This window comes from Lynx rufus, unplaced genomic scaffold, assembly GCF_022079265.1.
Source record: "Lynx rufus isolate CCGP_SWC_20201006 ecotype Redwood Valley unplaced genomic scaffold, mLynRuf1.p SCAF_16, whole genome shotgun sequence".
In the NCBI taxonomy this organism is placed as follows: Eukaryota; Metazoa; Chordata; class Mammalia; order Carnivora; family Felidae; genus Lynx; species Lynx rufus.
The window spans coordinates 44,663,736-44,689,818 of NW_025814830.1; the positions used below are offsets into that span (position 1 = coordinate 44,663,736).

At 55.6% G+C, this 26,083-nt stretch overlaps 2 protein-coding genes across 4 annotated transcripts in view; one reads left to right on the forward strand and one right to left on the reverse strand.

Annotated features, from left to right (window-relative positions):
- On the forward strand, positions 1–23,810 carry MTSS2 (MTSS I-BAR domain containing 2). Of its 3 annotated transcripts, none has more exons than XM_047078731.1 (15): positions 1–72; positions 5,018–5,079; positions 5,170–5,243; positions 6,040–6,124; positions 6,209–6,300; positions 6,386–6,460; positions 6,793–6,801; positions 7,727–7,884; positions 8,320–8,427; positions 9,302–9,399; positions 10,893–11,115; positions 19,564–19,638; positions 19,973–20,149; positions 20,329–20,494; positions 20,573–23,810. In XM_047078731.1, the coding sequence occupies exons 1-15, from the start codon at positions 4–6 to the stop codon at positions 21,316–21,318; spliced, it is 2,217 nt and encodes a 738-aa protein (XP_046934687.1). In that variant the 5' UTR covers positions 1–3; the 3' UTR covers positions 21,319–23,810. The 3 variants fall into 3 exon arrangements, with proteins under 3 accessions (XP_046934687.1, XP_046934688.1, XP_046934689.1); XM_047078732.1 differs by having other exon boundaries at positions 10,989–11,115; XM_047078733.1 differs by lacking the exon at positions 6,793–6,801 and having other exon boundaries at positions 10,989–11,115.
- Positions 23,811–24,267: 457 nt separating this feature from the next.
- Positions 24,268–26,083, reverse strand: part of IL34 (interleukin 34) — a 44,906-nt gene continuing 43,090 nt past the window's right edge. The window contains exons 6-7 of the mRNA XM_047078734.1: positions 25,014–25,149; positions 24,268–24,782 (exon numbers count right to left, since the gene is read on the reverse strand). Coding sequence (XP_046934690.1) covers positions 24,610–24,782; positions 25,014–25,149 — 309 coding nt within the window. The 3' untranslated portion in view covers positions 24,268–24,609. The remainder of the gene's footprint in view (positions 24,783–25,013; positions 25,150–26,083) is intronic.

The following is a 26,083-nucleotide window of genomic DNA, read 5'->3' on the forward strand; positions in this document are numbered from 1 at the left end:
AGCATGGAGACGGCGGAGAAGGAGTGCGGCGCCCTGGGCGGGCTCTTTCAGGCCATCGTCAACGACATGAAGGTAACGGGGTACGGCGGAGCTGGCCGCCCCGCGGGCGCGCGGGTGCGGATGTGGGTCCCCTCTGGGGACGAGTGACGGCGGGCATTCGGGCATCGCGCCGCGATGTGTGTGTGTCCTTGTCTGAACGTGTCCGGCCTGCGTCTGCTGTGCGCCTGGGTCTTGGGGCGCCCGTCTGAAGGGGTGTGGGTGTTTGTGTGTCAGGGTGCCCGTGCGGCGCCCCCGGTCTGTACCCGAGGTCGCCCGGGTCGTAGCGCCCCCGTGGGGTCCCAACCGGAGCCTGCGCACACGCGGGCTCTCTGCGCCCCCAACCCCCAAATCATGAATGGGCTTTCGCTCCGGGGTCGACTCTAAGGCCTTAAATTTAATGGGTCCGGGGTCTCGCCGGCCTCCGCCCCCTACCACCACTGTGCACCCTCCCCAGCTCCCCCACCCCCACACCCGCCCCGACGGCCCTGGAGCCCAGACAATGCTGTCACCGCCAAAGCAGGGAAAAATAATAAAGCGGAGAACCATTAACTCCTTCTCCGCCGGCCTCGGTCTCCGCGCTCGACCCTGTGACTGCCACCACCCCCCCACACCCCCACTCCCACCCCCCAGATCTCCTGCAACAGGCCCTAGGAAGCTGCAGGACTCCAAGGTCTCCAAGCTGACTGTCTCTGCATCCCTAGGCCTCTGTCCTCACCTTGCGGGGGAGAAAGGAAGAGGGTTCGGGTTTCTGGAGCAACCCCAAGGGGGAGCCTACTACCATCCCAGACCTTCAGCACCAGTCCCCACCCCCCAGCCTTTGATTGGCCAATACCAGACAGGAGCCAGCCACCAACTCTTGGCCCACCATTAGCTCGCTAGGTGGGGAAACTGAGGCCTGGGAATGGCTCAAGGTCATTAAGGAGACTGTCCGACTCTCCCTGACCTCACCCCTCTCTGTTGATCCTCGGAGCAAGAGAGATCCTTTGCCCAGAGAGGCCAGGGTTTAGCAGGCCTGGCCCAGACTGACTAGGCAGAGAGGGGTTCCAGCTCCAGTGACAGGATGGTGGTGGGAGGCCGCGGGGGGGGGGGGGGGGGGGCGGGGAGGAGGGGGTAGTGTCAGGTAGAGGAACAACGCTAGTACGCTTCTCCTCTGAGGCAGGATTGTGGGGCGGGGGAGAGCACTGGGCCCTTCACGTGAACTCCTCAGAGCCCCCACCTGAGAGCCCCCACCTTTGAAGCCTATCGCACACTCCCAAGTACACAACATAGAATCCCACGGTGACATCACAGGCCCAGGAGGCCATACCACACACAGGTGCAGCTAGCCCCACGGTGCCCAGGCGGGCCCTTCCATCAGAGGCTCCCAGTGCTGCCAGGGGAGCAGCCCCAGCCCTCAGAAGAGTCCTGAGGCCATCCTCACCTTGGACTACAGGGCTGGCAGCATATAGGCGTCCCCCACCCCCCACCATAGGGTGCTCCCCTGAGACCTCCATCCTTTGCAACTCTACCTGTGAGCCCCTCTGCCAGCCCTCAGAAGTTCTGGCCTCACTGCCCTCGGCAGGCCCTCCTGTGCTATGGACGTCACAGGCCTGGCACTGGGATCCCTTCCTGGGACCAGGCAGCCCAGACCACCCTCCCCCCAGCTACTCCCAGGGCTGGCAGAGAATGGGACCTTCCCACACCCTCCTCCCGCTGGCAGCCTCCCCGTAACACTGCAGAGAGCAGCAGCTTCTCTGCTCAGAGAAGAGGGGCAGGACTCTCCCTCCCTTTCCAGGCAATTTGCAAGGGACTTTGGGATCAGACTAGAGCAGATTGCAGGCAGGATTCTCTGACTTGTGGAGGCGAACTGGGAAAGGTTTCACCTGGGGTGATGTCAAGTACTGATACTCACCTATGACACGTGCATGTGTTCAGGCCAGGGACAGAGCAGGGGACTGGGCCACCTGGAGGTCCATCCCCTGGATTGCATGGGGCGGGAGGGGGGAGGGTTACAATTTCTGGCCATTTCCCTCAGTGATCTGAGCCACAGAAGCAGCAGGGCTTCCATAGAGGAAGGCGGCTGACTTGAGGAGATTGAGCTTGCCCCCGAGGCCTGTCCACAGCATGTCCACGAGCCCCAGGACAGCCCCTTGTAAGCACAGGCTCTGGCTGGGGGTGGCAGCATAGCGGGGAGTGAAGCCTCCTCAAGCTGCACCTGGAGCCTGAGGGCCGGGAGGAGGGCACCAGCTGAGGGTTGGAGAGGGGCCCTCGGGAGCTTCCCCTGCCTTCTGTGCCTCATTTAACCACTCTGATGCCTGTTGGGTGCCATGCCGCCCACCAAAGCCCAGAGAGGGGCAGGGACTTGCCCAAGATGGCAGGACTGGGCGGGTGAAACACCTTCCACACGAGTGAAGGTGGCCTCCACTCAGCACTGACCCATCCAGAAAGTGGGGCCATAAACTAGGCCTGTCCTCTCAAGAGTGGGGAGTGTGTCCTGGACGTCAGCCCCGCTGGGTGGGAGGGGCTTCTCTCAGAGAGGCAGGGGTCATGCATCCCCTGTTTTTTAGCCAGCATTAACTGAGCGCTTACTGTATACTGGGCGCTGTGCTGTGCGTTTCCTTTTCCCTGCCTCCTCGAGTCTCCACACTGACCCAGTGATGTAGGTGTGGTTCCCCTCCTGATTTGACAGGTGAGGAAACTGAGGCTCAGAGAGGGGCCCTAGCCCAGGGTCACCCAAAAAGCCCTCTCTCAGGGATCACAGCATGGGTCGCTCACCCAGACAGCCCGTGTCGGGACTAAAACCACCACCAGGTCAGAGACAGAGTCTCCGAGGGCCGGGAGTCCTGCGGCCTCTGCGTCAGTCTTGTCCGGTCCACTTGAGCACCTCCAGTGGTGAGCATGTGACCTCTCCCCTCCAGCACAGCCCACTGCACTGGGGACAGAAAGGGCGTTTCTCCTGTCCCTGCGGTTCCCATCGCCTCCCACCCTTGCTGCCCAGATGTTCATCTCTCTGTACCCCTGGAAGTCGGTGGAGTGACTCGTCAGACGTGGGATCGGATCTTGCCCCTCCCACTTGGTGGCCTTTAGCAAGTCAGTTCATCTTTCTGAGTCTCAGCTTCCCGAACGATAGAGTGGGGGCGACAGTCGGATTTATTTCACAGGACTGCCCTGTGAAATATCCGATCCGACGCGACCACACAATGAAAAGGGCTTCGCAGGGTGCGCGGCCTACCACAGCCACTTAACGAGCAGTGGCAGTCACTGTCACTAGTGGTAGTGACCCAGAGTCTTAGAGCCCGACAGCCAGGGCACGGCCAAGGTGAGGGCAGGGGCCCAGGTGAAGACTGAGGACCCTCCCCAGGGACACTGGCTGCTTCAGTCCTCAGAGACCAAGGTGCTCAGGTCCCTCTGCTGAGGAGGGGCTGGGCCCGGCCTCCCCCAAGTCCTGTCTTGTCCCCGCTGCACTGGGAGAGCTGTGGGTGTGACGGTCTGGGATGCAGTGAGCCTGACCGGCTGGAGGCTGGGGTGACGGGCCCCAGCCTAAGGACTTGAATGGGGTAGGAACTTGTCTGTCCCCAGCTTCTCCCAGTCCCTTGTGCTCCAAGGCTGCTGAGGAGCTGAGAAGGTTTCCTGGAGGTCAGGACGACTGTTTCTGGGTCCCTGTCCCCTCAGCATTGTCTCCTCTCCCTGGAGGTCTTAGCAAGGCTTCGGGGCTGGGGTGCCGAGGTGGTGTGAGGCTGCCACCCTTCAGAAGACTCCTGAGGGTGCCAAGGGGAGGGTCAGCTCCTCGGGATTTCCAGGGGCAACCTACCGGGCTCCTTTACCCTGAACTGCGCCCACGTTCCTCTCCAGCCTGTGTGAACTTCTCAAATATTTGCTTTCCCTGGGCACTGGCGGGGCTGGGCTGGGCAGGGAGGGAATTTCTAAGGTTGTCAGAAGCTGCCGTGTTTCCTTTCCACCCCTGCAGGCTGTCCTCAGCTAGAGAAGCTGTCTCGAACCTGCCCCTGGGTTCCAGTCTGGCAGAGCCTCCTTCTGAAGCCTTGAGGGTTGGGGTCTCTGCCTTCCTTATTTCCCCCAGCACCTCATCCTACATGGAAGGGAGGGTTAGAGGCCCTTGGGGGCTGGTGCTTTGCTGGCCTTGGGCTCCCCTTCAAGCATCAGGACCTCCACAAGGCCATCAGGCCACGGCTGAGGTTTCTCCAGGACCCGACAGCCATGGGAAGGCCCATTAGCCAGAAAAGCCCCTTGATCAGACTGGACAACTTGGTCGCCAAGAGTCCAGCCTCCCTACTGGGAAACCCCCTCCCAACTCAGAGCTTTGGGCCAGGCTGGGATAAAGGCCACACTGTGTCCCCAGGAGGGGAGGGGAGCCGGGGGTGGAGAAAGGTGGCTCTGTTGGCCACACAAGGCCCCATTCAGCCTGGGGCCTGGCTGTCCCGGGCGGGCTGGCTGGGCCCTGCAGCAGTCACAGCCTCCCCGGACCTGGGAATCACTGCTGCTAGCCTGGGATGGATGGGCGGCCTGGCCGGTAGCAGCTTCCGGAGCACAGGGTGGGGGCCCCCATTGAGACCTGGCATGCCTGAGCCCTGCCCTTGTGTCATGTGGACTACGTCACCTGTGTCCAGAGGGACACAGTGCCCCTCGTGCTGCTTAGCCCAGAATCCCTGCCAGAACCCAGGGGAGCCCAGAGGGTACAGGACCTGCCATTTCTGTTTCCGTCTCCCCTGAGGGAGGATGTGGGCCAAAACGGTGGCCGCTGTAGACATTAGGCCAGACTTCCTGACAGGGAGGGAGGAATGACCAAAAACACCTGTTCCCAGGGCCAGGCCTTCCTCGTATCCCATGGCTCTGACCTTGGTCTTCTGTCATCCCAGAGGGGCCAGCGGCCTCCCTCTCCATGGGGCGGGGGCCACTCTCTCAGAAACTGCCAAGAGTCTGGATGGAGGCATGTGGGGAGCCTATCCATGGTGTCTGATTTCCTCTCCCATCTCCCCGGCAGAGCTCCTATCCCATCTGGGAAGACTTCAACTCCAAGGCCACCAAGCTGCATTCCCAGCTGAGGTGAGGCTGCTGAGGTGCCCCAGCTGGGGAGGGGATAGGCAGAGGAGAGGACACCTCACCCACAGAACATCCCACTCTCTGTCTCCCCAGGACCACTGTGCTGGCTGCTGTGGCCTTCTTGGATGCCTTTCAGAAAGTGGCCGACATGGCCACCAACACTCGAGGTGGGGAGGGGGTGTGGCTGGAGGTTGGGTTTGCCCCAGGTTGGGAAAGGCTGAGTGGAGGATGAGCGAGGGAGAGGACACCCAGCCCAGAGTTGGGACCTTAAATTCCATTCCCTAATGAAATGGGCTGGTTGTGTAGAGAGTGAGCCTCTTATCACTAGCGGCATACAAGCAAGAGTGGGAGAACGGTGACAGGGATGTTACGGGGGCGGGCAGGGGGGCTTCTGTTCTTGCTATGGGCCGCCAGCTCGACCACAGTTGTCCAGCCTTCTATAACAGTGAGTCTGATTATGGCGTCTCACCCCCTCATCTGCCTGTCTTAGAGCACACGGGGGCAGGCAAGTACTCCCCGTTGGCTTTGGCGTCTCTTCTGCCTTCTAGTTCAAGTAGTTCTCACTTTCAGGTGGTGAGAAATAAGGTCGCGCGGGCCCTTGCACTCTCACGCCTGCCTCTGGCACCTGGAGGGGATTCCGGTAGGGCTGGAGGGGATTGGGGCTGGCCCTTTGCACAGCCTCTAGCGCTGGCCTGACCACCAGAACACCCGCAGCTGCAGCAGGCGGGCACCGCCGGGAAGGGCAGGGCCTTGGTCCCGCAGAGAGGAGAGTCGCGGCAAAGACTGAGGACCGCTCAAATCCCCACCCTCACGGATCCATCCTTCGCGGGACCGAGCGGTGTTGGGGGCGGGGCGCGGGTTGCGAGCGTGGCCTTCGTGGGCCGGCGCGCCACCTCGTGGCCGAGGCTGGGACTGCAGAAGCCCCTGCGGGCCCCTTCCCACGCTGCGCGCTTGCCTCGCCAGGGGCCACACGGGACATTGGCTCAGCGCTCACGCGCATGTGCATGCGCCACCGCAGCATCGAGACCAAGCTGCGGCAATTCACCAAGTGAGTGGGCGCCGCGGGTGGGCGGGAGTGGGTACGCAGTGAGACCGTCCCCTGGTGGCCCTGACCCTCACACCCCACCCACAGCGCGCTGCTGGAGAGCCTCATCAACCCGCTGCAGGAGCGCATCGAGGACTGGAAGAAGTCAGCCAACCAGCTGGACAAGGACCACGCGAAAGGTGGGCCCGGGGCTGGGGCTGGGGCCTCCTGTCCCCATCGTGCGGAGCCCCACATGACAGCATTCCTTTCTCATCCCCTGCACAGAATACAAACGAGCCCGGCACGAGATCAAGAAGAAGTCTTCAGACACGCTGAAGCTGCAGAAAAAAGCGCGCAAAGGTAGAGCCCACGGCTGCCCATGGAAGCATAGCCCCACGGGGCCCCGCTTGGTATACCCCCACACGCTATGGGGTACCCCAGGGAGTCATACTGGCCGGAGGGGCCCTATCCTGGACACAGGATCCTCCAACCTGCTGGGTGGGACTGAGGGAGCCTCCCTGCACCCCAGACCTGGTCCAGGCCTTCCTCTCTCAGGGAGGCAGCAGGAGGCCCAATAGGCCCAGGCACCCCACACCCCTGCCCCAGGAGCGGCTCTATCCATCCGGCTGTCTTTCACACATTCTTTCTTTCTCTGTCTCTCCTCCTCTCCTCCTCCCACATCCTTCCTGTAGAGCTACTTGGTAAGTCAAATGTCCCTCCCTCCAGCCGCTCCTCCCGTCCTTGTCCCATTTGTCTGTCTCCCCCAGCTCAGGGCCATTGGAAGGAGTCTCTCCAGGCCAAGGAGGAGCAAGGAAAGCGGTCGGTCCATCGAGGGAGGGGCCTGGGGCATAGTCCCCCTGGGGCCCTGGGGGACCCTGGCCAGGGATGAGTCCCAGGCCACTGTTGGGTCAGTCTGCCAGGCCAAGAGGGGTTGGGCCGGGCGGGGTGGGGGGCACAGGCCCTGGCTGCCCCACTTCCCCCAGGCCCGCCCGGTCACCTGTTGCCTTCTCACTTCCTGACTCACCATCTCTACATCATCCTCTTGCCTCTCTCTGTCTTTCTCGCTGCTTCTTTGTGTTGCCGTTGTTGTCCTTGTGCATCGCTCCCTGAGCTGAGTGGGAGCGCACACTGAAATGACCCCCTTCCCTTCCCCCGGGGCCCAGCCCCTAGCTCTCCTTACCCCCCCACCCCTACCCCACCCCCCACACACACACCCTTCAGTGGCCTGGCCTACAGCTGAGTCCCCGGGCTCTACTTTGTCCTGCTTCCACCCTCTCCCGGTGAGGTGAGGTGAGGTGGTGCCGGCCCAAGGGCAGTGAGGCTGTCCAACCAAGGGGTTGGAAGTCTCAGCTGTGGAGGCCTCCGCTGGGCTCACCTGAGCTCTGCCCGCTCCAGGTCCTGGGTGGCTTTGCAGCTTTGGTGTCTTTGCTGTGTCCGTCTGTCCACTCTGCCTGCTCTGGGACCAACCCCTGCACAAGCCCTAGAGTCCTGGCTGCCCTCCCTGGTCCCCTGGCCCCCGTGGCAGGGCCCAGCCCCACGCCGGGGACACCACCACGGGGCCTGAGCCATGCACACAGCGAGCCGGGCCGGCGTCCCCAGCGCGGCCTCTCCTCCCAACCCCTCCAGGGAAAGGAGATCTGCAGCCCCAGCTGGACAGTGCCCTGCAGGACGTCAACGACATGTACCTGCTGCTGGAAGAGACAGAGAAGCAGGCGGTGCGCCGGGCCCTGATCGAGGAGCGCGGCCGTTTCTGTACCTTCATCACTTTCCTGCAGCCTGTGGTGGTGGGTCCCTCAGAGAGGTGTCTGAGCATCCCCACAATGGGGCTAGCTGAAGAGTTTCCAGGAATCTCAGGAAATCCCAGGAAGCAAGATGTGGGAGCCGTTGGTGGGAGCCGAGTCCTTAGGGGTGACTCGGAGGCCCCAGCAGGTTGGGCCATGCCTGTGGTTGACCACTTGACCCCTGAGAAAAGCCAGTTCTCAGTGATGCCTGGCTGGGTACCCTCAGAGCCACATGCTCGTAGCCCAAAGACACAGCTCGTAGCTCGTGTTGCACTAATTTGGTCTGGACGTACGGTCACACCAACCCCTGGGTGTCCAGGCCCAGGCCGCCTCAGACCCAAGCAGCACTGGATGAGAGAGGAGAGGCCAGAGGGGGCTCATTCCTCCAGGGTGGGGGGCAGGGGCAGGGCCAGAGGGTCTGACCCGCTGCTTCCTCAGAATGGCGAGCTGACCATGCTGGGAGAGATCACCCACCTGCAGGGCATCATCGACGACCTGGTGGTGCTGACTGCAGAGCCCCACAAGCTGCCCCCCGCCAGTGAGCAGGTTCGGCCAGCCATGGGACTGGGGGGCAGGGGAGGGGATGGCCTGCCATTAGTTGGAGATAGTAGAGGAAAAGAGGGGACAGAGAACCAGACAGGTCCCAACGTGCATGGTGGGACATCCGGGAGCACCTGTCCAGGCGAGGGATGGTGTGCCCAGGACCCAGTGGAGGCCTCAGTCTGAGAGCAGACGGGTGGAAGTCCCGTGGGGCCTGGCCCTGTGTCTGCCCACAGGTTCCACCTGAGCAGGCCAGACCTGGTGACTCCTACCTCCGTCCACACCCAGGACCCGGTACCTTCCCAGGCACACGAACAGGCACACCTGCCCATGTGGGCCACCCTGCTCAGCTCCCCACAGTGCTCCCCCTGCACTAGGATCAGCCCCATCTGACAGGCCTGTGGTGTTGCTCACTGGGCGCTGTGTGCCCGGCACTTTCCCCGGCCATCTCGTTGAATCACCCCAGTGCGCTGCAAGACAAGAACCGTTGGGGGCACCTCACAGGAGGAAACAGGCTCAGTGAGGTTCCAGGAACTTGCCCAAGGGGCACGGCAGAGCCAGGACTTAAACCCCATGGTGTCCCTCATGGTCACTCTCTTGGCTCCTCTGCCAGTGAGTTCTGGGGACACCTGGTTCTCCCATGCCCCCTGCCTGGGGACAGCATCCCTGGGAAGCAGAGAGGGCAGTCTCCCTTGATGCCCCCCCCACTCCGCCATCTGGCAGTCCTGCTTTCAGACTCCCCTGGGGGTCTCCTGCTGGGGCTTGGCTCTCAATAGGGAGGACGGGGGGAGGGGGGCCTCTGGCCCCACCAGCCCTCTGGGGGTCCTCCAGAAAACAGGCTGAGCTGCCTCCAGTGACCTGCATCCATGTCCCTGTCCAGGTGATCAAAGACCTGAAGGGCTCTGACTATAGCTGGTCGTACCAGACCCCCCCATCATCGCCCAGCGGCTCCGGCTCTCGCAAGTCCAGCATGTGCAGGTCAGTGCGGGACTGACGGGGACAGAGGGGCAGGGACACCCCAGGAGGGAATGGGTAAGCTCTCAGCAAATCAGGAATCGCTTCAGGGCCTCAGAATTCACCCAACTGCGTCACCAAGGAATTTGTGAGCGTAGAGGACAAATGGACCCGTATCTCGAGACTGCTGCCAGTACAGGCATGTGCTAGCAGGAAGCAGGGGGCAAGAGCAGTTTCGTTTACAGAGCAATAACTATGTGCCAGTTGCCATGCTAAACGCTTTATGCATTTTCTTCATTGAATCCTAACACCACCGTATCAGGTGTGGTGTTGTCTCCGTTTCACAGAAGGGGAAACTGAGGCACAGAGTCCCATAATTTCACTACTAGGCTCTGCCCGGCCCAGCAGAGTTAGTGGGGGTGGGAGGATAGTAATAAGAACCTAAGACCAGGGAGGGGCACAGAGTCTTCTGGCGAGGTGTGCTGAGGCCACAAGGTAAGGGACACTCTAACCTGGCTGCTTCCTGGATGCAACCTGTGCCCGTGCTGGCCCCTGAAGTCTCTCGCTCAGTCACCATGCAGGCTCAGGATCAGGGACGCCTCCAGGGCTGGCCCCAGGGCAGGATTTGGAGGAGACATTTAAGATTCAAGGTTCTACAGGTGTGAGGGCAGTGAGCACACAGTGAGTTATTGGTGAGGGGCGGCCCCTCTGCGCCAGGCTCCCTTTCCCCAGAACCACCTCTGGCTGAGCACCTGGGCATGAAAAGTAAGCCAAGCACAGCTATCGGCAGCTCCTGTATAGGGAGGAGGGTCTGGGTTTGCTGGACCCCAGGTGGGTGGCCGTCACAGCAGGGAGGGTTGATTGCAGAGGACACCCATGACCAAGGGTACGAGCTGAGGAGCTTCAGGGTCAGGCTCAGAAAGAAGGCAACCTTCAACTGCCAGGAACGTTACCCGAGAGTGACATGGTTGCACAGGGGATATGAGCTGCACAGGGCTGGACACCCTCCAGGGGGCGAAGGGAGTGAGGACAATGGTGGGTCCAGAATCCACACGGATCATCGCCGCATGCTAGACATCCAGTTAGGATTGGATGGCAAATACCAGACTTTGACGAGGCAGTCTGGAAATGATCAGACTCGTGTCAGGTTCCAGCCCAACTGGGACGAGGTTGATGTTTAGTGACTCAGTTTCTCTATCACCAACCCAAGGTCTGCTGTTCTTAAAGGCAGAGTAGGAGGCAAAGAGACTGCTCGGCGCTGGGCACGCCCTGGAGCATTGGGGTGCTCTGGGGGCAGGCACTGGGCCAGCTCTGGTGTGCCATCCCCTGCCCAGGCCCTGCCCTGTCCCAGAATCCAGCTCTTCTGTGGCACCTGGGTCTAAGGAGTTGTAGTCTGACATTGTCTTTTCCTTCCTTTGCCCCTCACCTCTCTCCTCCACCCTCGTCTGTCACCCTCCCCTCCACACACACCTTTGTCTCCCCGTCTGGCTGCTGTACCCCTTCCCTCACTCCCCCAGCGCCCCTAGCAGCAGTAGCAGTGCCAAGGGTGGCGGAGCCCCATGGCCTGGGGGTGCCCAAACATACTCACCCAGTTCCACCTGTCGCTACCGCAGCCTGGCACAGCCAGCCGCCACCACCGCCCGACTCTCCAGCGTCTCCTCCCACGACTCTGGCTTCGTCTCCCAGGATGCCACCTACTCCAAGCCCCCCTCACCCATGCCTTCAGACATCACCAGCCAGGTGAGAGGGTGTCTGCAGGGCCTACAGCTCTTGAGACTGGCCGGGAGGTCCCCAGGACCACCTCACTGGGGACCAACCTGGCTAAGGAGAGGTGGGGAAGGTCTTAGAGCAGTCAGCATCTGCCACAGCCATGTCAGCAAGGGGCTTTGTGGCCCCACTACCTCCTCATTTCCTGATTCCTTACCTACCGCCTTCTTCCAGCCATGGGACCCCAAGGGGGCAGCTTAGCAGCTCTGATCACTTGTGACCCTGCCCCCTGCATTAGGCTTATTGTGACAAGGTGGCTGGTCCTAGGAGGCATCCCCAGGAGCCCCAGGACATCCTCCTGCTTCTGCACACTTGGGCCAACTCACTCTGAACCCAGAGATTGGTCCACGAATCTCCTCAGATGAAGGCTCAGATCCTTACAGCCTCAGTGAGATGGGCAAACACAGGGGCCACAGTAGAAAACAGAGGGAGGTCAGGCCACCTGCCCAGGGGGCTATCCTCAGGGTATCAGGAGTGACTGCATTTGGATACAGTCTCCTATTCCTCCCCCATCAAGGCTAGTGCCTCCATTTGGACTGAGCATTTTATGTTTGGCTGGTTTTTTTGCTCAAAGATGTCCCTATTATACTTCCAGTCTCTCTCCCCTGCGGGCTCATGCCCATCAGTACACAAAAGAACTCCAGTATCACGCATTTTAAATTTTTTTAATGTTTTATTTGTTTTTGAGAGAGAGACAGAGTACAGGTGGGGAAGGGCAGAGAGAGGGAGGCACAGAATCCAAAGCAGGCTGTAGGCTCTGAGCTGTCAGCACAGAGCCCGATGGAGGGTTCGAACTCGTGAACCCCAAGATCATGACCTGAGCTGAATGAAGTCAGACGTTTAACCGACTGAACCACCCAGGCACTCTTAGTATCACGCATCTTAAAAGCCCTCCCTTCCTTCCATGTTATCCTCCAGTCACCTAGCTTCCTTCACAAGGAAATTTAAGAGTTGTCTGCACTGACCAATTCTACCTATTTCTCATTCACTCCTATCAGCTTCACCTATTTATAACTGAAAAATTTTAGATTTGTTAATTTCTCCCATATAGTTCCATCCATGTTTGCTGTACATATTTTGAGACTGTTTTATTAGGTGCAGACAAGTTTAAGATATTAAGTCTTCATAGTGAATTCAATCTTCTAACATGATGGTCCTCTGTTCCTTACAATGCTTTCTAAAAGCCTGTTTCATCTGATATTACTACAGCTATCTCAGCTTTATCCTGTTCAAGATTTATATTACCATTTCCCATCTGTTTTATTTTTTTAATGTTTGTTTATTTCGCAAGAGAGAGAGAAAGAGAGCAGGGGAGGGGCAGAGAGAGAGAGAGAGACGGAGAGAGAGAGAATCCCAAGTAGGCTCCATGCTGTCAGTGCAGAGCCCCGTGTGGGGCTGGATCCCAGGAACTGTGAGATCAGGACCCAAGTTGAAATCAAGAGTTGGAGGCTTGGGGCACCTGGGTGACTCAGTTGGTTGAGCGTCCGACTTCGGCTCAGGTCACGATCTCACAGTTCATGGGTTCGAGCCCCAAGTCGGGCTCTGTGCTGACAGCTCAGAGCCTGCAGCTCGTTTCGGATTCTGTGTCTCCCTCTCTCTCTGCCCCTCCCCCGCTCATGCTCTGTCTTTCTTTGTTTCTCAAAAATGAATACATGTTAAAAGAAATTAAAAAAAAAAAAAAAGATTTGGAGGCTTAACCAACTGAGCCACCGAGGCACCCCTCCCATCTCTTTACTTTTAAACTCACTATATCCTTATGTTTTAGATGAGTCTCTTATAAACAACAGATGCCTAGATTCTCTTTTATCCAGTCTGACAATCTCTATCTTTTGATTTGGCATTTTTAGTCTACTTCTCTTTATTGTGATTATTGACATATTTGGACTCCTGTCTTTTTATACATTCTACTTTTTCTGTGCCTCTTATGTCTCTTCCCTTGTCCTTTACTTTTTTTTTTCCTTCTCTCATTTGTTTCCCTCTACTAAACTGTAAGTTATATTGTATTTCTTTTATAGGATATCTTGAAATTTTACCATGCATTCTTAGGCCCAACTCCTGAATAATTCAAAGACTTCAATAAATATTTTAACTTCAGTCACCAGTGGGTTCTCCCAACTTATAAACTAATATATATTATTCTCTACTTTTTTATAACACTCACAGATGACATTTTTCTTCTCCTCCTCCTCCCCCTCCTCCTCTACCTCCTCCTCCTTCTTTTTCCTTTTTAAAGATTTTATTTTTAAGTAATCTAAACACCCATTGTGGGGCTCAAACTTAAAACCCTGAGATCAAGAGTCTCACGCTCCAACTAGGCCAGCCCAGCACCACATGACATTTATTTTCTTAACTTTACTATTATTTTGTGTATACAGTATTTGTCTAGATTTACCCATATGTTTACACATTTCTTTGTTCATCATTTGTTCTTACACCTTAACTCTTCTTCTTTCTGAAGTATACAGCACATCCTTTAGAAGTTCTTTTAGAATAGATCTGTAGTGGTAAATTCTCGGGTTTTTTTTTAAATCTGTAAACATGCTTCCTTTTGTCGTCTGTCTTGAAAGTGTTGCCAGGGACACAATTCTGATGTGACAGTTATTCTCTCTCCACCACTTGGAAGGTATTTTTCCACTGTGTCTTGGCTTCCATTGTCGATTGAGAGGTCTGCCATCAGTCAGATTGTTGCGCCTTTGCGTCCCTGGTCACTTGTAACATCTTTGCTCTTCAGTTTGTGCTTAGTTGCAGATTTGTTTTTATTTAGTCTCATTTGATGGGTTCGTATTCCTGTATCTTCATATTCATGTCTTTCACGTGTTCTGGAAATTTTCAGCCATGATTTCTCTATTCCTACTTTGGCTCTGTTCTCTCCTTCTGAGATTCCAATTCAGTGTGTTGCTGGACCTTGTCATTTATCCTTCTGTGTATGGTTCTCTCAGTTATCACATTTTCCTTCTCCCCGCCTCTCGGTATGATGTTCTGGATCATTTAGTCAGGTCTGTCTTCCAATTTACTTTTCAACTCTAGGTTACAGCTTTTTAACCTTTCCATTAAGGCTTTTTTTCTAAACTGTTATTTTGAAATAATTTCAGTCTTGTAGAAAAGTTGCAAAAAGAGTACAGAGTTCCCACCTGCTCCTCCCAAGCTCCCCTAATGTTAACCTGTTATGTGGCTACCAAACCAGGAACAAACACTGGCACAATACTATTAACTAACCTATGGTCTTTTTCCAAATGTTGCCCGTTTTCTCACTCAGATCCCTTTTCTGGTCCAGGAGTCCAGGATCCAGCGCAGGACCCTGTGTCGCATCTAATTGTTGTATCTTTTGGGGCTTCTCCAGTCTGTAGCACCTCTACAGCCCTTCTTCTTTCATGTCTTTGATGCTCTTGAAGAATACCAGTCAGGTATTTTATAGAACGTCTCTCAGTTTGGGTGTGTCCTGTGTCTTCACATAATTAGATGGAGGTCATACATTTCTGGCAAGAATACCATAGCAGTGGTTTATTGCTGTTCTTCATCCTCACCAGCCCTTGGTATTTTGCATCTTTTTCACTTAAGCCCTTCTGGGGGGTGTATAGTGGTAGCGCCTGTGTTTGAAATTCGTCCTTCCCTAATGAGGAATGAAATTGAACACCATTTCCTACTTCTGAAGGCCACTTGGCTGTCCTCTTTTATGAAGGACCTATTCAGGTTTTTGCCCATTTTTCTACTAAGTTTTTTTTTTTTTTCTTATTGATCCTAGAACTCCTTATGTATTATGGATACAACACCACTCCTTCATCTGGGGTTTTCTCTGAGCCTTTACTCTTAATTGGGTCTTTTAATGACCTAAAATTCTTAATTTTATCTTTTTTAATATAATTTATTGTCAAATTGGTTTCCATACAACACCCAGTGCTCATCCCACTAAGTGTCCTCCTCAGTGTCCATCACCCACTTTCCGCTGTCCCCCAGCGCCCATCGACTCTCAGTTTGTTCTCTGTATTTAAGAGTTTCTTATGAAAAAAAAAAAAAATAATAAGTTTCTTATGGTTTGCCTCCCTCCCTCTCTACAACTTTTTTTCCCCCTTCCCCTCCCTCATGGTCTTCTGTTAAGTTTCTCCAGATCCACATATGAGTGAAAGCATACGGTATGTGTTTTTTCTCTGACTGACTTATTTCACTTAGCATAATATGCTCCAGTTCCATCCATGTTGCTGCAAATGGCCAGATTTCATGCTTTCTCATTGCCAAGTAGTATTCCATTGTATATATAAAGCACATCTTTATCCATTCATCAGTTGATGGACATTTAGGCTCTTTTCATTTGGCTATTGTTGAAAGTGCTGCTATAAACATTGGGGTACATGTGCCTCTATGCATCAGCACTCCTGTATCCCTTGGGTAAATTCCTAGCAGTGCTATTGCTGGGCCACGGGGTAGATCTATTTTTAATTTTTTGAGGAACCTCCACACTCTTTTCCAGAGCATCTATACCCGTTTGCATTCCTACCAACAGTGCAAAAGGGTTCCCCTTTCTCCACATCCTTGCCAGCATCCATAGTTATCCTGATTTGTTCATTTTAGCCACTCTGACTGGCGTGAGGTGGTATCTCAGTGTGGCTTTGATTTGTATTTCCCTGATAAGGAGTGACGTTGAGCATTGTTTCATGTGTCTGTTGGCCATCTGGATGCCTTCTTTAGAAAAGTGTCTGTTCATGCCTTCTGTCCATTTCTTCACTGGATTGTTTTTCAGGTGTGGAATTTGGTAACTTCTTTATAGATTTTGGATACTAGCAATTTGTCTGATATGTCATTTGCAAATATCTTTTCCCATCCCGTTGGTTGCCTTTTAGTTTTGTTGATTATTTCCTTTGCAGTACAGAAGCTTTTTATCTTGATGAGGTCCCAATACTTCATTTTTGCTTTTAATTCCCTTGCCTTTGGAGATGTGTCAAGTAAGAAATTGCTGCAGCAGAGGTCAAAGGGGTTGTTTCCTCCTTTCTCCTTTAGGGTTTTGATGGTTTTCCTGTCTCACATTCAGGCCTTTCATCCATTTTGAGTTTTTTTGTGTGTATGGTGTAAGAAGGTGGTCTGGTTTCTTCCTTCTGCATGTGGGTGTCCAGTTCTCCCAGCACCATTTGCTAAAGAGACTGTCTTTTTTCCATTGGATACTCTTTCCTGCTTTGTCAAAGATTAGTTGGCCATATATTTGTGGGTCCAATTCTGGGTTCTCTATTCTATTCCATTGGTCTGTGTGTCCGTTTTTGTGCCAATACCATACTGTCTTGATGATTACAACTTTGTAGTAGAGGCTAAAGTCTGGGATTGTGATGCTTTGATTTTCTTCAATATTATTTTGGCTATTCAGGGCCTTTTGTGGTTCCATACAAATTTTAGGATTGCTTGTTCTAGCTTTAAGAAGAATGCTGGTGCAATTTTGATTGGGGTTGCATTGAATGTGTAGATTGCTTTGGGTAGTATTGACATTTTAACAATATTTATTCTTCCAATCCATGAGCATGGAATGTTTTTCCATTTCTTTGTGTCTTCTTCAATTTCCTTCATAAGCTTTCTATGGTTTTCAGCAAACAGATCTTTTACATCTTTGTAAAACTGTTAATTTTAATGGATGTCCAGTGTATTCATTTTTTAAAATTTCCAATGCTTTTTGTATCTTGAGATATGTTTGTGTACTCTAAGGTCACAAAGACATTTTCTTCTGAAAGCCTTTTTCTTTTACCTTTTTCATTTAGATCTGCAGCTCATCAGGAATTGATGGGGGGGGGGAAGGGGGGCGTATGAGATGGGGGTCCTTTTTTCCATACAGATATCTAATTAGCAATTTACTGAAAAGGCCATCTTTTCCCCCCTGCACTGCAGTGTTACCTGTATACCTGTAGCTGTTTTGGAAGTTTGTGTTCTTTTTATTTTTTTTAATGTTTGCTTATTTTTGAAAGGGGGGAGGGGAGGGACACAGGATCGGAAGCTGGCTCTGTGCTGACAGCAGCGAGCCTGATGTGTGGGGTTCGAACTCACAAACTGTGAGATCATGACCTGAGCCAAAGTTGGACACTTAACCAACTGAGTCACCCAGGCACCCAAGGAAGTTTATATTCTGTTCTGCTGGTTGAATTGTGCTCTTTTACAATACCATACTCGTCTTCATTATTGTAACTTTATAAACATTTTTGATATCTGGTAACAGAAGTCTTCCAGCTTTGTTATTCTTCAGTATCACCTTGGCCTTTGTAATTCCTTATATTCCTTAATACCAGCTTGTCAGTTTCCATCAGAAAAACAGTAACAACACCTCCTGGGGTTTTGGCTGGGATTGCATAAATCTGTCCATTTATTTTGGCTTTTCCTTTTCTCAGTAAGGTTTTGCAGTTTGCATGTAAAGATCTTGCACATCTTTCACTGGATTTTTTTTCTTGGGTAGTTGATGTTTATTGATGCTATTTTAAATTATATTGGCTTTGTCGGATTTTTTTTGTTGGCTGCTGATATTTAGAAACTTGATTTTTCTTTTTTGGTAAATTGATTTTATTAAGTTATATTAAAATCACTTAGGTCTGATAATTATAGATTCTTTTGAATATTCTACCTATACAACAATCATGTCTTTTTATAAATAATGACCACTGTTTTCTTCCTTTCCAATCCTTTTGCTTTTTACTGCTTTTTCTTGCCTTACTGCCTGCTAGGACTTCCAATGTTGAACAGAAATGGTGATGGTAGCCATCTTTTTTTTTTTTTTTTTAAGTTTGTTTATTTTGAGAGAGATGTATTGCGAGTAGGGGAGGGGCAAAGAGAGAGGGAGGGAGAGAACCTCAAGCAGTCTCTGCACCATCACAGTTTCTCATAAAACTGAGATAGTGACCTGACCTAAAATCAAGAGTTGGACGCTTAACCGACTTAGCCACCCAGGCATCCCGATCCTGGGCATCCTTATCTTTTTCCCATCCTCAGAGGGAAAGGTATTGATATTTTTGAAGATCCCCTTTATCAGATAAGGAAGCTCTCGTCTAGCCCTGTTTAAGTGTTTGTTCATGAATTAGCCCTAAATTTTTCCACTGACTGTTCCAAGCGCTTTTTCCATTGGTTTTTGCTTTAACAATTACATTGATAAACATCCAAATTTGTTGCTTGCTTCATCTGAATCCTCACCTGTGATGCTTTGTTTCCTTTTGTTTTGGTGATGTTGGTTCATCACAAACTGAAATATCCCAGTATCTAAATTAAGGATGATTTGGAGAATTTGACAGGGCAGAGGTGCTGTAATAATGGACCCCATCACAGGGTGAGCTCTCCACCTAGCCCCTTGTCCAGTCTCCCAACCATTGTGCTGCACTCCACATGTGCCCCCAGGAGCCCTCGTGGTCCTGTGCCCACCCTGGCTGCTTTTATCTTCTTTTTTTTGTTTTGTTTTGAGAGAGGGAGAGAGAATCCCAAGCAGGCTCTGCACTATTAGCACAGAGCCTGACATGGGGCTCAAACCCACAAACCACAAGATCATGACCTGAACCGAAGTCAGACACTTAACCAACTGAGCCTCCCAGGCGCCCCTTCATTCTTGTGTTTTCTTTGCAGTTGGGGGTTTCCCATGGCACCTACTCCCCACAGCCGGCCAAAGCAGGAGTCTCCCCTGTACACTCGGTCCACTCAAAAGTGGACTTGCGCCCCCCCCCCCAGTCTATGAAATAGTCCTTGAGGTGTCCACGATGTCTCTGTGCCCTCTGATGGACCCCCAGCAGCTTCAGCACTGCTGACCATCCTTCCTCCTCACGGGCAGGTCCTTCTGAGTTCTGTGACATCGTCTGCTTATGGTTTTCTAACCACCTCTCTGGCAGTTCCTTGTTACTCTCCTTCACCGGACCCTCCTCTTCTTGCCAGCCACTAAATGTGGGTGCGCCTGAGGTCCTTGAACCTTTTCTCTAACTGTCCTCACTGCCAAGGTGACCTTCCTCTGTCTCAAGGCTGTTGGATTTGTGACTCCAACCTAGACTTCTCCTTAAACTCCAGACTTGTAAATGCAGTTGCCGACATTGTATCTGTCCGTAGATACCTAACAGGCAGCTCAGCTCTGCATGTGCAGGATGGAATTCTAGACTCCATACTTCCCCCACGCCTGCCCTTCTGAGACAACAGGGACACCGTCAACCCTGCTGTCCTCCCTAGCGTCCCTCCTTCCCTTGCCCACCACATCCAGGCCATCAGCAGCCGCAAGTCCTGTCGTTCATTCTCAAAACCTATGGTTCTTGGGTTGGGCCACGGGGTTGGTCAGTGCCCACAGTGTGCGCTCGGCCTGCAGACGCTCGCAGGGGCGGCGGGGTGTGGTGCTGAACTCGAATGTCCTGCTGCATGCCGGTGCTGTGACCAGGTATCTTCTCTCCTTGCCTCCCTGCCCCGTCTGCCCACCTGCTCTCCTCTGCATGGCAGAAGTCCTCCAGCTCTGCGTCCTCGGAGGCCTCGGAAACCTGCCAGTCTGTTAGCGAGTGCAGCTCCCCCACCTCGGTCAGTGTTCCCCGCCTGCAGTGGGACTCAGGGAGGGTCCGGGGCCTACCAGAGTGGGGAGCAGAGTGCCTGCTCCCTGCAGGAAAAGCTGCCTGGGCACACCTGCAGCCACTCCCAACACCTCACATCTTTCCTTCCTGAGTCATGCCATCCTACCCCTGGGACTGGCAGGAATCAGGGGTCATGGCACCCTCCATGCTCTGCCCTTGACAGTGATCTTGAGCCTGAGGCCCCACACGGGCCTGAAAACCCTGTATCTCAACTGTAGTGAGAGGCCCCTCAGCCGTGGACGGCAGGGCCAAGGGTCCCCTGACCCATCTGCCATGCCCTGCAGGACTGGGCCAAAGCAGGTCCCCATGAGCAGCCCTCAGGCACCAGCCTGCAGAGGAGGAAGGACCGACTGGAACACCCCCGGGACACAGAGCCAGGCCTGGCCAGCGGGGGCACCCTGGGCCCCAGCGGAGAGGAGGCACCAAGACCACGCATGTCCCCTGCCACCATCGCAGCCAAGGTAGGCATCAGCTCCCCTGGCAGCCCAGCCAGTGCCCCCGTTCACTCCCAGGTCAGTGCCAGGAGACCCGGCAGGTGGTCTCGGGGCCAGCTCCATCCACCTGGTGGGAGCTACCCGGAGTCCGAGCCGAGGGGGGCAGCGGGGAGCCAGGCCTCAGCCTGCAGTCTTACCACCCCCAGCATGGTGAGGAGGTGTCCCCGGCGGCCAGTGACCTGGCCATGGTGCTGACCCGCGGCCTGAGCCTGGAGCACCAGAAGAGCAGCCGGGACTCTCTACAGTACTCCAGTGGCTACAGCACGCAGACCACCACGCCGTCCTGCTCCGAGGACACCATCCCCTCCCAAGGTAGGCCCCGGGGCTGGGGCTGGGGCACCGGGCCTTCACATGCCCCAAGCCCCAGCCCACAGCATCCCGTGCCCCCAGGCTCCGACTACGACTGCTACTCGGTGAATGGGGACGCAGATGGCGAGGGCCCGGCCGAGTTCGACAAGTCCTCCACCATCCCCCGCAACAGCAACATCGCCCAGAATTACCGCCGCCTGATCCAGACCAAGCGCCCGGCCTCCACCGCGGGGCTGCCCAGCGCCTCGGGCGCTCCCCCCGGCGTGGCCACCATCCGCCGCACGCCCTCGACCAAGCCCGCCGTGCGCCGCGCGCTCTCCAGCGCTGGCCCCATCCCCATCCGGCCGCCCATCGTCCCCGTGAAGACGCCCACAGTGCCCGACTCCCCTGGCTACGCAGGGCCCACACGGGCGGGCAGCGAGGAGTGCGTCTTCTACAGCGACGAAGCCGCCTCGCCCCTGGCACCAGACCTGGCCAAGGCCTCACCGAAGAGGCTGAGCCTGCCCAACACGGCCTGGGCCAGCCCTGCCCCAGAGGCAGCCAGCTACCCCGGGCTGGCGGACGACGACGAGCAGCAGCAGCTGGCCGCCAACCGGCACAGCCTGGTGGAGAAGCTCGGGGAGCTGGTGGCGGGCGCCCACGCGCTGGGCGAGGGCCAGTTCCCCTTCCCTACAGCCCTGACCGCCACCCCCGCAGAGGAGACGCCCAGTCCGCCCCCGGCAGCCTCCGGCGACCCCCCGGCCGAAGACATGCTGGTGGCCATCCGGCGCGGGGTTCGTCTCCGCAGGACCGTCACCAACGACAGGTCGGCGCCCCGCATCTTGTGATGGCACTGCCCTCCCGCCCTCTGGCCCCGCGAGAGGCAGGTGGCCTGGCTGGTGAACAGTGGCCACTCAGAGTGAAGGCAACAACAAGGGAAGAGCAGAGCCAGGCAAGCTTTTGGTTTTTCGTTTAAGTCACGCGAGGAAAAGCCACTTGATGGAAAGAGACACTCACCTTGGATTTCCACATTTAAACAGGAAGTGACTTCTTTAACAGAGCTCGCCAGCTCCCAGCCTGCAGGCCTTGAACTGGATGTGAGCCTGTTTTATACGTTTCTCACCTGCTCTGCCCCTCCTCTTCCTCTTCCACAGGCCCTGCCTTTTCCACATCTGGCCTGGGCCCGCAGTGCCACAGCTTAGCTGACCTGACCCCACTTCTCCCCTCGGTTGGCGGTGCCTGGGGCTTCTCCTGAATGCTGGCCCCCACAGCCCTCCACCAGGCCCCTCTCCTTCCTTCTCTGCACCTGTCCCAAGCTCCTCTCAATCAGGGAGGTGGGCTGTCTGTGGAGGGGCCAGGCACCCAATCGGCTAAGGTGTCAGATTTGACTGAAAAGCTCCACAGAGTGGCAGTTGGGGGGCAGACTGAAGTTGGGAGGCCCAGCCTGCTGTGGAGGAAGGAGGCCCAAGGGCCACAGGCCCCAAGTTGAGTCTTGGGAACCCACACAGAAGAGGCTGTGGACCCCGAGGTGGATCCCATCCTGGCTTGCCCTCCTCTGGGAGGTACAGCCAGGGTTCAGGGGCAGGGCAGCAGGGAAGAAGTCCAGAGGCCTGAGGGTCAGATGTATGGTCCTCATCTGGGCATGTTGAGACTTTAACTCTGGTGGCACTTTGGTCATGGTTTTGGCCACCTGTGGGGGTAGGGGCTGGAACTGCACAGGGTGTGGGGGGTTATTTTATGAATATAATAAAATAGAGCTGACTGGACAAGGACTGTGTGTGGGGACAGGGTGGACGGTACAGGGTGTCCGAGAGTGCCTGAGGGACAGGGGTCCTCGCAGTGGCCTGGCGGGCCCATGGCAGGAGAAGGAGGGCCTAATTGGCTTCCCCAAAGCCAGGGGGCAGCTGTTTTTTTTTCTCCAGATTCTGGAGCAAAGCCAAAATAAGGTTGGAGAGGGCCAGGGTGGGGCCTCTAGTACGTCTGCTTAGATGGGAGCAGGGGCGGTCCAGGGAGATTGGCTTTGACTCTCTGTTGCCAGAGGAGATGCCATCCCGGTGCAGTACCCCCCACCCTGGAGTCCAGTCCACGCTAGGTGCGGGGTGGGGGTGCCCTCCCCTCCACGTACCGAGGCATGCCAGCTCTAAGCAGGTAGAAGCAGGTGCGTCTGGGGCGAGCAGAGGGCTTCCTGTTGTCCCGCAGGCCAGCAGAGAGAGCAGCCAAGCTCACAGGGCAGCGGGACCACAAGGCAGGGGCCTCCCAGGGTCAGGAGAGCAGGCTTTTCCTGGTTGGGGTGGGATGGGGTTGGGTCTGAGTCTCAGCGCCAGGCTGGAGCTCCTGGCAGTTCTGCAGGGAACTGGGGTCCAAGCAAGGCAGCCAGGCAGCTCTGAGGAACCAAGGATGCCCCCGAGTGGATGGAGCCCCCCAGGCTCCCCAAGGGGAGACGGAGAATGGTATCTGTAAGTCGCTAGGTCTGAGAACAGCCTCGCTGAATGCTCAGGCCAACCCGAGAGCCCAAGTGTGGGCACCTGGAGAGAGTCCAGGCAAGGGAGGGCCCGAAGAGGCCGGGAGAGCAGGTGGCCAGTTTGGGAAGCCCCGGGGAGGGGTGTACCCAAGTGGGCTGAGGGAGTGAGATGCAGGATGTGTGATGTGAGCAGGGTAAGGAGTGGTGGGGTGGGGGGTGGCTTGGGAGGCCCAAGGAGGGGGTGGGCATAACACAGCCACCCTCCCAGACTCGTGCCCCCTCTCCTCCAAGCCACCCCAGGGCTGTACATAACTCCCCCATCCCCCTGACCACCTCTCTCCCATTTAGTGACCACCTCTTAGGCCCACCCCCTTGGGATCCGAGCCAGCCATCCCACATCACAAACTTCGGTTTGGGGGACTTCTTTACGTTCATTTTTTTTTTTCATTTTGTACAGAGAAATATTCTTTTCAAAAGCGTCTTTTGACTGAAGTAACTTTTCTGGTGCTGTTGTTAACTTGTTCCTTTTTTTAATTTATTTCCCCACCCAAGTCTCCCCTCCTGGTTCCTACTCACCCTTTCTTCCCTCCACCTCTCCCCACCCCACCCCCATCCCATCTGAACCATTTTGTTTCTTTTCTTTCTGTCCGTTTCTGGATAAATTATCCTCTCCTCCCTGCCCCCTCCCCCCTCCCCCCCCCCCCGATTTAAATAGTCACTGCTACAAGTAACAAATGCACTGTGAAGATTCCAGTATTAATAAAGTTGTACTGTACTTAACACCCCTGCCTCCGCCTGGCTTCCTCCACCCTGTTCACCTGCCCCTGCGCAGCGCTGGCACCCTGCCCTTTCCCATCCCAGATCCCGGCTGAGGGGCAGGAGTGGCCAGGTCCTGTATCAGGACCTATGCTTTTGAATACCTCCACTCTGTCTCTGCAGGTGGCTGTCTTGGGACAGCCCAATGAAGCCAGCGAGGGTGGCCAGGAGACACTGAGAAGGATCAGCCTGACACCCTCTGCCCCACCGGTCTCATGGAGACTCAGGCAGGTCTGGAAGAAACTCCCTCCCTCAAACACCATTTCCAGGCCCCCAGGCTAAGGCTTCATCCATCCCAAATCCAAATCTCCAGACCCAGGCCCCAGGACCACACAAGCCTACCTCTCTCCTGCCTCCTGCACTTGGGGTTCACCTTTGCAGATGCAAACTAAACCAAACCCAAACAAAACAAGCAAGTGTTTAATAGAAAATATAAGAGGGACTGGAAGAGCATCCACTGTGGCAAGATGTGGTGTCTGGCTCTGCCCCTTCCCCATGCCCGCCCACCCCCCAACCTGGCACAGGTCTAGCCTCTGCAGGCCTCAGGACACGCCGGGCACCACCTTCAGGCAAGCGAGGCAGCCCAGGTGGTGCAGGGAGGGGACAAGCTCTGTCCACCTTCAGGGGGCTCTGGACCCCAGCTGCTCCAGGTGAGACTGTGAGGTACAGAATGCAGGAAGCTGAGCCCTTAGGCACAGAATCTCCCTCAAGGGAAAAACACTGTCTTGGGGGTTCCCCCACCCCCCCCCAGACAAGTCTCAGACTCCACCAAACTCCTACGGGAGCACCTCCAGCTGTCCCACACAGGTCACCACACAGGCCAGGTGGGGCACGAGGCCTCTGCCCTGTGCCCTCAGTCGCCTCACTGAGCTGAGGGTCCAGTCTTGGGTCCTGGGGAGCGGGGCAGGGAGATGGGGGGCTGCTGGGGCAGAGGGTACAGCGGGGCAGCTACACACTGCGATGAGGGCTCCGGGCTGTGGGGCTGAGGGCTCGGCACCTCACAGTCCTGCCAATTTAGGACGGAACTTTGTTTACCTGCAGGAGGCAGGGGAAAAAAAAAAAAAAGACCACAGGAGTGGTCAACACCTACCTCGTCTCCAGACCAAGCCTCATTGTTCTTGGCCCCAGGGCCCATCCTGGCTTTCAGAAATGACCTACAGCCCTGGGGAGTGGAAGGCGTGCTCGGGAGGGTCCTGGCTCTGCTCCACGACCTGGGCTTGGAACCCGGCGTCCTGCCCCCAACCCCCTCCACTCAGAGCTCCTTACAGCAAGAGCAGTAGAGCAGTTCCATGACCCGGAAGCAGTTGTCCAGCAGGGCTTTGGGTCGTACCAGCTTCAGGCTCAACCTGGGGGTGCTCAGGAGCGACACCACTGCTTCCACCTTGGGGCTGACCTCCACGTCCTGGAAGGGAGGAGACCGTGGAGACGGTCAGGACCACAGGCACCACCACCCCTCAACACCAGTGAAGAGGGAGGGCCATGTCCCAGGAGAACCCTGGAGGCTGCCCTGCCTGGAGCTGCACAAACCGCGAGAGAAAGGGACTTCCTGTGACAGGAGGCTTATGGGTAATTTCTCTCCCTCTTCCTGCAGGCGCCAGGTTTCCTGGGAGAGTCCCCTTCAAGGCCCCTCACCCAAGCCTGACACAGAGGCTCCTGTTTTCCATCTTTGGGAAAATGACTGCAGGGGGCAGGCCAGGACAGGGGAGAGGTGGGGGCATCCTTGCTGTTCTCACCCAGGCCCGGCCACCACCACACAAGGCAGCCTGGGCTGGGGAGACTGTCCTTCGGGATTCAGAGACCTCTACTGCCCACAAAGAATGAGACAAAGGACCCTCACGAGGATCGTATTATGAGGAGGCCTGGGTGCACGGCACACGGGCCGGGCGGGTCTTTGGCTCCAAGCTCGGGGTGTTTCTCTGACAGTACTTAACAACCGGGAGCACGGTGTGGGTGGCAGGAGGGCACAGTGAGGGGACAGGGCAGGGGGCCAGGGCTGTTGCAGAAGACATCGCATAGAAAGGAAATGTAGAGCCTGAGCTGGGGGAGGACCTTCTTAAAGGTGGTTAATTGGGTTGAATTGTATTGGGTTGTGACCTGCCAATCCCCCCATCCCCGAAAAAGCCATGTCCAAGCCCTAACGCCTGGCACCTGTGAATGTGACCCTATTTGTAAACAGGATCTTTGCAGGTGTAATTAAGGATCTCCAGGTGAGATCATTTTAAATTTAGGGTGGGCCCTAAATCCAATGACTGGCGTCCTTGTGAGAGAAAGGACGCAAGGCACAGAGGGAAAGGCCATGTAAGGGCCGAGGCAGAGGCTGGAGTGATGTGGCCACA

Coding starts and splice junctions, on each gene's coding strand:
- MTSS2 (XM_047078731.1), top strand. CDS start 4: ATGGAGACGGCGGAGAAGGAGTGCGGCGCCCTGGGCGGGCTCTTTCAG. Junction 6,125..6,208: donor AAGCTGCGGCAATTCACCAA/GTGAGTGGGCGC, acceptor CCCCACCCACAG/CGCGCTGCTGGAGAGCCTCA. Junction 11,116..19,563: donor CTTCAGACATCACCAGCCAG/GTGAGAGGGTGT, acceptor TCTGCATGGCAG/AAGTCCTCCAGCTCTGCGTC.